The following is a 10,812-nucleotide window of genomic DNA, read 5'->3' as shown; positions in this document are numbered from 1 at the left end:
AGCCCCGCCCCCTGGTGGGCTGCGCTGGACACACACACACACACACACACACACACACACACACAAATAAATAAATAAATAAAATTAAAACCTTAAAAAAAAAAAAGTTATTAGAATTCTAGTGAGCTAATTCCAATCTACCATTTCCAGTGCAATTCATGGTGAGAATAAAGACACTAAGTCATATTTGTAGTTATGGGAAACCAAGGGGTATCAAGTCCAGCTATAATGATGGTTATCCAGAGCAAAGACCTCGGGGCCAACGAGATGGCTCAGTAGAATGAGTACTTCCCTGGAAAGTGCAACAGTCTGAGTTAATCCCCGGTTCTGGGGAAAAAAACAAACAAACAAACAAACAAACAACAGAACAAAGGCCTTGACCCAGGTCCTAACCTGGGTTTTATTCATTCATGAAGAAAGGAGTGGCTTGAGGATGTGTGACTGTGAGAGTGGCAGGAAGTAGGTGAGTGCCGTGAGCTGCGCTAGGTGGGAGGCCCGCATTCACCTCTGTAATATAGACAAGTCTTCCCCCCACCCCCAAACCAGGGATTGAACTCAGGCATTGCACTTGCCAGGCAAGCGCTTATTCCACTGAGCCATCTCTCCAACCCCTGTAATATAGACAGAAGGATATGCAGAAAGAGTAATCTCCAACACAGAATCAAGATAGTATCTCATGTTTTGGAGTCAGTGCTTCGGCTCTGAAGTGCAATCTTTCAAGCCCCAGGAAGTCATAGCCTCTATCTGAGGCTCCATCCCCGCCGACAGCATGGAGCTGTGGCTCTTCATCCCACCCGGTCCCAGCTCACACCAGGGAACAACAGGTTGGGGTTCCAGGGAAACATGCCTGCTGTATTCAAAAACTACCACCAGTACCTCGGCTAGACCACTATGCACAGCTTAAAGCCAACTGGAACAATAAGGAAAATGTTCTAACCAGTCGTGTACATATCAGTACATGGAAGTAGGGTCAGGCTCAGCCAAGATGGAGACAATTGCTCCCAGGTGGTCTTCCATATTCTCTTTCTGGGTTTAGCCCATTTCACTTAAGATAATGTTTTCAAGGTTCATCCAGGTGGCAGCATGTGTCGGAAAATTGCATGCTTTTTATTATAAACTATTTCACTGTAGCTAGGTGTGGTGAGGCATACCTGTAATCCTGGCACTTGGGAGGCTGAGGCAGGAGGATTTCAAGAAGGTTGAGGTCAGCCTGGGCTACACAGTGAGTTTAAGAATTATAGAGCAAGACCCTGTCTCAAAAAAATTACTTCACTGTATGAATGTAGCATAATTTATATAACTTAATACACATGCATGTTCCATATTTAAAAGTGTGCCCAACTATCCTCTATTTTGTATGTATTCAGTGGACTCAGTGCCTGCTTAGGCAAGCGCAACGACCGGTGTTCACTCCCCAGCCCCACATGCCAAGCCCGCCCCACTCCTCCAGCACACTGAGCCAGCAGCACAGACCAGGCATGGTGGTGCATGTCTGTAGTCCTAGCACGGAGGAGGCTGACACAGGAGATCACTAAGTCTAAGCTGCGTAGTGAGACCCTGTACCAAATACATTTTTTAAAAAGTCTATTCTGGTTTTTTGTTTGTTTGTTTGTTTGTTTGTTTGTTTTAGTGGAACCAGGGATTAGAACTCAGGCCTTTGCACTTGCCAGGGAAGCACTTATTTATTCCACTGAGCCATCTCCCCAGCCCAAAAAAGTCTATTCTGTATGTATAAATGCCATAGTGACAGTTTTGGTACACAGATCTAGATGTACCTGTAGATGTTTTTTCCTGTAGGAGGAAATACCATCTTTTTAAAAGTAATGAGTGTTCCTAGTCAGGAATATTGTTTTTACCTTCCATATAGTCAGAGCTTTTTTGTGTTTCTTTCAGTACAATGTTATGCTTTTCCTCATCTATGTCATTCACATTTTTGTTAAATTCATTTTTAGATATTTTGCTGCTTCCTTGTTTTAAGAAAAGTCTGTGTTTGTCCCATGTACTTTCCGGTCAACAATGGTCAATAAGAAAAGCTCAGTTTTTTTTATTTTATTTTTGTTTTTATTTTTTTTGCAGAGATGGGATTGAACTCAGGCCTTTGCGCTTGCCAGGGAAGCACTTATTCTACTGAGCCATCTTCCTGGCCCCAAAAAGCTCAGGTTTTTACAAGTTGCCCTTGTATCTGACTGACCGCCTTGCTGAACTTGCTTTGTAGATGTTATAACCTTATTCAAATTGATTATGCTGTTGTTTCTTGCTGGAAAACTCAGCACCTGCAACTGGTTTTCTTTTTAGGCTCATGCAGAGTCAAGTAAAGCCTGGCTAAAGGAGAAATTCACTGGACTCAGATTGCTACTTGATGAAGAGGAAGTGCTGGCCAAAAAGTTTGTTGATAAAAACATGCAGCTTGCGCTGCAGGCGTACAGGGAGCAAGTTGAGTCTTGTGAAAAGCAAGTTGACACCATGAATGACATCTCCAGCAGGGTCTGCAGCATTGGCCAGGAGCCCAACCCCATTCAGCTGCTGCAGGTAATGCTGCGGGTTCTGCCCTTACTGCTGCCCCCGCCACCACAACCCATTGCGGTTACTCTGGCCCTGGACACAGTGTTTACACAACAAGTAAATTCACAGTTATTTGCTTTCTCAGCGTGTAGACTTTCTCTCCCCACCAAGTGGCCAGAGATCTGGGTGTGGTGGCTCACACCTGTAATCCCAGCACTTGGGAGGCTGAGGCAGGAGGAGCACCATGAGTCTGAGGCCAGCCTGGGATACAGAGTGAGTTCATAGCCAGCCTGAACTACATAGTAAGACCTTGTCTTTAGGGGAAAAAAAAAAAAAAAAAAACTGGCCAGAGAATATACACCATTAGGAAGATAATATATATCTTGGGCTAATTAAATAACTTACTAGCCCCCATTTTCAAAGGCTTCTATGCTGAGAGCATTTTAAATATCTTAGCTCTAATATTCGGTAGAACTCTGTGAAGTGGATATTCTTACCCCACTTTATACGTGAGAATTTAGGGTTCAGGTTGGCAAGGTGACTCCCCAGATTCACACAGCTGGAAGGCTGGCAGAGCTGAGATCAGAACCTGGGTCTGTGTGACTCTAAAGCCACAAGGCACCTTGCCTGGCCCTCTGCTTGTAGTGTCTTAATCTACACACAGCCCTCTCCTGAAGAGACTCACATCCTATAAGTTTCCAGGCTCTGACCCCTCCTTTTTATTCTCTATGCCAAAGTTCCTGATATCAATCATTCATCATCCCTGTCCTCTATTTGTTCATTCTTATAGTCATCAAACACATACTTGCCCAGGCCCCTGCTGGAAATGGGGAACTCATAGTGCAAGGGGGAGACACTCTCAAAGTTATTTACAATCTAGCTCAAGCAAGAAGCTAGCCAAAGTATGTACAACAAATACCTAACTCTATAGAGAGAGGTGTCCGGGAGGACTTCTAGGAGGCATGTGGAGCTGGGTATGGGAAGCTAAGTAGGTTTGTATGGAAGGACACAACAGGGAAGATGTCCCAGGCAGAATGGAACTACGGACACGTGAGGGCTTGGCTGGCTGGAGAACTCCCTGGGATCCACCTGCCTAGAGGAAGAGCAGGCGAGGTCAGGCCAGTTCATGCAGCCCACTGTACACCAAGCCACAGGTTTAGACTTTGTGCTGTACAATGATGAGGCCCAGGGGAGTGTGCTGAAGGGCTGAACGAAAGCACCTACTACTAGAGAACCTTCCCACAGTGCCAGTTATTGGAGACCTGTACGGTGGGTTCCAGTCTCCTGCCTGGGTCATGGTGCATAGCAAAAAAGGAAAGAACAGGCAAGAGTCAAAAGTAGAGAGGTACATAGCAGGAATCTGAGACCCCCAGCTGCTCTCTAGAAACAAAAGGCCCCAAATCTCCAGCTAGCCACTATTTTATTAGCCAGTGCAGGGGAGGGGATAGAGTGCTTTTTCTGAAACAGCATAGAACTAGTGGTTGAATGGGCAAGTTTAACCTCATAAAGGAAACAAAGATCCATCCCAACACCTGGCTGTTCTCTCCTTGACCAGAGGAAGTGAGGATTCTGCATTCCAAGGCTGGCCCACAAGGGCAGGGATCTAGCTCAGCCCAGCAGCACCTGAGTAGCAAGCTTCAGGTCCCGAGTTCCATTCCTAGTTCCAAAACAAAACTGATCCACAAGGCAGGCAGAGCAAGGACAGGCCAGAATGGATACTGTGTCACCTTACAATTTGTGGTCCCCAACAATTGGTACAGTCAGCTTACTGCTGGAGAAAGGTCATATTTTTTTTTAATCTTTTAAAGCCAAAGCATTTATTTTGAGTGATTGCTGCAATTCTCAAGATGAACTGGACGCTGCAACTGCTGCTCTCTTGGGTTTAGGTGTTGTTCCTTCGCGGAAGCCATGCCTGAATCTGTGATATACAGTTTTTAGGTGCCTCATTTGACCGGTTCTGGTGGTCTTTCACCTTTTAGCCTTTGCACTCCAGTTATACTTTCTTTTGCACTTGGTGGGATAGCCACATTTGCCACAAGTTGACTTCTGAAGGTAGTAGACCTTAGAGCCACAGCGGCGGCACAACGTGTGCGTCTTATTACGACACTTTCCAAAGGATGATGTTCCCTTCGTCATCTTGCTTGTGCGGCCGAGACCAAAGAGAGAAAGGTCATATTGGTGACTGGACAAGGGTTGCTCTAGGGAGACCAGAACTGGAAGCTGGGTTGGAGGCAGGATTGGGGAGACCACGTGGTCAGAGAGAGATGGCGGTGGCCTAGACCTGGGTAGGGGGTAGCAGGGGAGGTGGGAAAGAGGAACATTCAGACATAGTAGGAATGGAGATTGGAGCTGGGGATGAGGGCGCAGAATTCAAGCTGGTGCTTGGGTTTCTGGTTGGCATGACAGGAGCTATTCTTTGCATCAGCAAAAGGAAGAAGCAGATGTGCTTGATTTTTGTTGCAGGCAGTTGAGTTAGATAGAAATATTATAGGCAGTCAGACAGGGCCAGGCCCTTGAAGGAGATACCACAGAAGACAAGATATCTTGCAACACTGAGAGGGAGGGATGCTCCCGCCATGGGCCAGACCTGAAGACCAAAGATCAAACAAATGCTGACCTCCCTAAAGATTGGCATCCGAGATTGCTCATCACCCTGAGGGAGACCAAAGAATCGTTAATCCAACTACTACTGGATGGCTACCTGACAAAGTCTGTTCTACATTTATGCCACTTGCTACTTGACTCCCTTCCCCATTTGGTCCTGAACTTAATCAATTTTACCTGAGCAATGGTGCTTGTAATCTCATTGGTTGACCATAGTTTTGTCCGAACTCATGCCCACCTAAGTGACTTCCCATGTTCGCTACCCCTTAGGCCCACCTCTCCACATGGTTTTACTCTATAAAAGTCCCTGGAAGAGAGAGCTGCCCGGGAACAACCCACTCGGGCCCCCCTCCTGTCCCTCTCTCAGACAGGAACTTTCTTTCCCTGTCTTTATATTTCAATAAATATATTCTGCTCATAACCTCCGTTTGTTCCTAAAATTCATTCTTCGGTTTTAGAGAACACGAACTCATGCAGGTCAGGTCGGGAGATCATTTTCCCCTATGTCATTTGGAGGTTCCCTGTATCATTTGGAGATCACCCACCGGAGATCAGTTTTTCTCCCTGTATCAATTTCACTCATTCATTTATCCCATCATACCCGTATTGAGTTTCAGGGGTGGGGTTTTTTTGTTTTGTTTTGGGGTACAGGAAATCAAACTCGACCTCGTGCTTGCCAGGCAAGCGCTGTGCCACTGAGCTATATCCCTGGACCTCCATCATACCTATAGTAAAACCTACTTACACAGGGGAAAGAAACTCCCAACCTACTAGATGTCTGAAATGCTCAGTTTGTGTTCTCTAAAATCAAGAAATAAATTCTAGGAACAATGGCAGTTAACACTAGGAAAAATTTATTGAGAGAAATAAACCTTCTGTCTGAGAGGGACAGAAGGGGGTCTGGAAAGTGGGTTGCCCACCAACTCCTTGTCTCAAGATTATTTTATTGAGCAAAACCATGAGGTAAGGGCTAGCCAGATAGCCCAGCAGACTAAAGCGCCTGCTTAGGCAGAACGCAGCGGTCAGGATTTGATCCCAGGCACACCATGCCAGCCTCACCCGTGGGACACAAGGAGACATGATTGAGACTGGGTGCAATGGCGCCCACCTGTAATCCCAGCACTTGGGAGGCTGAAAAAAGGAGAATCACTACGAGTCCGATCTATGTAGTGAGACCCCAAACACCCTGTAGACCCTGTACCAAATACATAAAAAAAAACAACCCAAAAAATGAGATGAGGCAGATTCAAGGTGGTACAAAACTATAACCAGTCAATAAAAGTACAAGTATAGTTGCTTAGATAATATTGTCTGATGGAAAATCAAGGATGAATGTGAGGTGGGACAAAAGTATGCCCAACCAATAAGATTACAACAAATATAGTTGCTTGGTAATATTGGTTAAGTAGGGACCAAAATGGGAATCAAGTCACATAGCAAGTGCATATGGACACTTGCAGACAAGCACCTTCCTGGAAAGAGCAGGTTCAGGAGGGTGATTGATGATCGTTTAGAATATCAATGACAGGGTTGGGGAGATAGTTCATAGGTCCAAGCACCTGCCTGGCAAGTGCAAGGACCTGGGTTCAATCCCTGGTACTGCATGCCGTGCCAGCCTTGGAACCCCGGGCACAGTGCTGGCCCCAAAACCTGGCATGGTGCACATGTCTGTAATCCCAACACTGGACAGGCTGAGACAAGAGCATCACTAAGAGTCCAAGCTGTGTAGCAAGACCCTGTACCAAATAAATAATGAAATAAAAGATTAAAAAAAAAAGAATATCAATCACTGTTGTTCATCCCTACAGGAAATATATGGGGGAGTAGTTCTTTTTCTTGAAGCCCAACCTTGAGTGAATGCCTCCAGCCACAGCTGTCTTCTGCATTGACTTCAAATGCTTGGCCCTATCTGACTGTCTATAGTATTTCTATCTAAATTAGCTATCTGTAATACTACCGTGTTTCAAGCCCCTGCCCAGATGATGGAGTTTGGGGTTACCAGGTGGTGGTGATACAGGGAAAAGAAACTCCTAACCTTAAAGATATCTGGGATGAGCGTGTGTTCTTCAATCAAATAATGAATTTTAGGAACAACAGAAGTTAAGAGCACAGTAGAGAGAAAGAAAGCTTCTGTCAGAGAGGAACAGAAGGGGACCTGAGTGCTTTCTCAAGGAACCTGCCTTTTCTAGGGATTTTCTAGGCAGTAAATTCATGATACAAGGTGGGGCCAAGTTGGGAAACATGGAAACTCATAAGGTGGACATGGCATGGGACAGAACTATGATCAACCAATAAGATTACAAGTATAATTGCTCAGGTAAAATTGATTGAGACCAAATGGGGAATTGAGTCACGTAATGAGTGGGCATGGATACAGAACAGCGGTAGAGTTAGTGACTCTTCCTGGCTTTTTAAGGTGATTGCTACCTATTTAAAGTATCACTCCTTATGTCCATTCCTTGGGGTTTATGTGGGTGCATTTGTCTGATCTTTTGTCTTGAGATCTGGCCCACAGTGGGAGTGCTTGTTTCTCTCACAGGTGCAAGGCCTTGTCTTCCATCCTGGCCCCTGCAAGGGCCTAACCCTGTCTGACTATCTACCCTGTTTCTACTTAACTTAGCTGCCTACAATAGTGGCATTTTCCTCTGTTGGCCCCCAGTCTCCATCTACCCAAGTGTTCCCAAAGCCAACCTCCTACCTTTATGGATGCCAAGCGGACTGGGAGAGTGGGTTTCCTAGCATTAGTGAAGCTGCATTACTCGCTGTGGTCCCCCTTAGAGCTGCTGTGGGAAGGGGACAGCTGGAGAGGGGGTATCCTGGGCCTGGCCAGATGGCCAGGGTCTGGCCACAGCCCCCTGGCCGCCCTGACCATGTGTACCCCACGCAGGCATATACGGCCATTAAACTGGAGATGCTACGACACATGAGCCTCGGGGAACTGAGCCACCCTGTGCCCCTGTCCTTTGAGCCTGTCAAGACCTTCTTCACGGACTTTGCAGAAGCCATGCAGAGAACGTTAGAGACACCACTGGATGTTCGCCTGAAGGAAAGTGAGTGGCCTGTGACACCCTGGGTCCTTATTTCCCTTCATACCCTGTACAGCACAAGCAGTATCCCAGACACAGCTACAAAGGTGCCACCCAGTCACATCTTCCCCACACAGAGGCACTGGGCGGTCACCAGCTCCAAGGCCTGGTGCCCAACCCACCTTATGACTTCCACTGTCACCTCTTACCCTTCCTGAGGCCATGTTGCCCAATCCCTTCCTGAGGCACATCTTGCCAGCCAAGTGGTTCTACTTCTGACCAGCCCATTCCTGGATCCCCACACACCTCTAGGATCCTAGGCTACTCTTCTTCCTCTACCTGGCGCCAGGTGATAGTCCCTGCCAGGCAGGTTGGCCCCACTGGTTCTGCTCACCCCTCCCCCAGACTCCTCCCTCTTCCCTTCCTGCTGCAGGGCCTGCCTGGGGTATGGGTGAGATGGACACAGGGGTCTCTCTTTGCCCCTTGGAAATGTGTGGACATTTGAGGCTTTGAGGTGCTCACAGGGCCTGTACAAACCAGCTACTCAGAATACTTTCCTTAGCTTATACCTATCTGTCATTCCAACACTCGGGAGGCAGAGGCAGGATGATTGCTACAAATCTGAGGCAAGTCTGAGCTACTTAGTGAACTCAAGGCAGCCTGCACAATGCAGAGAGACCCTGTCTGAAAAGAAAAAAAAAAAAATCAGAAATCTCTGCTCCTTGATTCATTTGTTCACCTCTGCTGCGAAGATTCACTCTGAACACTGAGCCCCTGTTGTGTGCTAGGTGTGAAACAAAGCCCCAGTGAAGGACAGACAGTATACACGTGTGTGTGTCCCATGATAGAAACTGCTGTGATATAAAGGCAGGGCAAGAAGAATGGATAGTGATGATGTGAGGAACTCTTTCTTGCAGGGCAGCTGGCCAGGCCTTCCTGAGAAGGGGGCATGCGAGCTGAGCACAAGCTACACTCTGCCGGTCTGAGGGCAGGAGTGGGCAGGGGTCGGTCACACGATCAGCTGTGGAGCTTGAATGACACCTTGGGCAACAAACCCAACTTGTCTAGGCCTCTGTTCCCACATGTGTAATGTGGAAGAGACTATGGGGCGCCCTCTTGGGAGCTGTAGGGAGCAGAGCAGATGTGTTCTTGTATACAAGGGCCCAGGCATAATCAGCATCTTGTGTTAGCTACTAGCACCGTGGCTGTTTCCTGTAGGCAGATGTATTCCAGGCAGAGGGTGAAGCAAGTGCAGAGGTCCTGAGGCCAGGGTAGAATACGCATGGCGTGCAGAAGAAACAGCAAAGAGGTATGAACGTGGAGTAATTAAGAGGTATGAACGTGGAGTAGAAGAGGTAGGGGAAGAGACAGAGATCTCAGGAGGCCCAAGCCTTTGGTCTTGAGCAACTAGAAGCAGGAAATTGTTGGTTTTCTGACGTGAGAAATGATCAAAGGAAAGGACTATTCGGACCTGCTGGGTTTGGATCAGGAGCTTGCCTATGTGGTGAGCTCACACAGATGAGAAGGTCGATGACTCTAGAGCTCTGGGGAGAGGCCTTTGCCTCAGAGCAGCCTCCTGAGTTTCACCCTCACGCCATGTAATGAGTGATGCGGGTGAGAAAGGGGCACCTTCAGACCCTGGCCCAGGAGATGACAAACTGCAGCTCAAGCAGCTTGGAAAGAGGCTACATAGGCAGGGCCCAGGAGAAAGGTGCAAGTCGAGACAGCAAGCATCGGGGCCCAAGGTACTCCGAGGAGCTCTCTTGTTGGGTGACTGCCCATCACTTTCTCTTCCTGAGAACTGGACCCACCCATGTGTTTGATTGATCCTGGGCTCCTCTTCTTCATCTGCAGGCTGAACACTGCCTGCCACTGCTTGCTGTCCAGGAGTTTTGTGTTGCTGTGAATTTACATTTCCTACCTAAATTCACATGGGATGCTGTGGAAGAAAGGATGCAAATGTTCAGTTTTATAGCATGTTTAGTATGTTTTGTGTGTGTTGTTTGCTTGCACCCCAGGCATTCATGTCTCACAATTCCCCACAGACTTGAAATGCCAGCTGTCCAGCTCCTCCAGCAACAAACCAGGTACCTTGCTGAAAACAAGCCCTTCACCAGAGAGATCGCTCCTCTTGAAATGTAAGATGCTGGGCGTGTGAGGGACAGGGAGGATGCAGAGGCACAGAAGAGCAGTGGCCATGGGAATGGTGGCCCTTCCCCTTTTCTGTTGAGAATTCAGTGGCTTTTGGTAGGGGGAGGGGGGAGTTAAAAAACTTTTAAGGCTGCACGTTTTGGCACCTGCCTATAATCCAGCTTTCTGCAAGGCCAAGGCAGAAGGATTCAGTCAAAAGCCACACAGGGAAAACACAAGCTCTGGGCATGGTGCCCATGCCTATAATTTCAGCATTGAAGGAAGATGGCAAATTTGAGTTTGGGGATTCCCTGGACAATTTAGCAAGTCCTTGTCTCAGAATATGAAAGTGGGGATGGAGCTCAATAAGCGATCCCCCCTGATAAAGCTTTTGTATTTCACTGCAAAAATCTCCCCTCCTAGGGCCGGGGAGATGGCTCAGTAGAATAAGCACTTCCCGGGCAAGCGCAAGGGTCTGAGTTCAATCCCCAGTTCCGCAAAAAAAAAAAACAAAAAAAAAACCCTCCCCTCCTTTGTTTTTTTTTTGTTT

The 10,812-nt window shown here is 47.3% G+C and overlaps 1 protein-coding gene and 1 pseudogene across 1 annotated transcript in view; one reads left to right on the top strand and one right to left on the bottom strand.

Moving 5' to 3' along the window:
• The window catches only part of Trim14 (tripartite motif containing 14), a 25,260-nt gene that overhangs the window by 9,355 nt on the left and 5,093 nt on the right, over window positions 1-10,812 (top strand). Inside the window, exons 3-5 of the mRNA XM_004645235.2 lie at window positions 2,296-2,529; window positions 7,994-8,156; window positions 10,178-10,270. Coding sequence (XP_004645292.1) covers window positions 2,296-2,529; window positions 7,994-8,156; window positions 10,178-10,270 — 490 coding nt within the window. The remainder of the gene's footprint in view (window positions 1-2,295; window positions 2,530-7,993; window positions 8,157-10,177; window positions 10,271-10,812) is intronic.
• LOC105744083 lies at window positions 4,317-4,677 on the bottom strand (annotated as a pseudogene).

The sequence above is a fragment of the Octodon degus genome, unplaced genomic scaffold (genome assembly GCF_000260255.1).
Source record: "Octodon degus isolate 3935 unplaced genomic scaffold, OctDeg1.0 scaffold00221, whole genome shotgun sequence".
Classification (NCBI taxonomy): Eukaryota; Metazoa; Chordata; class Mammalia; order Rodentia; family Octodontidae; genus Octodon; species Octodon degus.
This window is presented reverse-complemented; position numbering and strand designations above follow the sequence as displayed.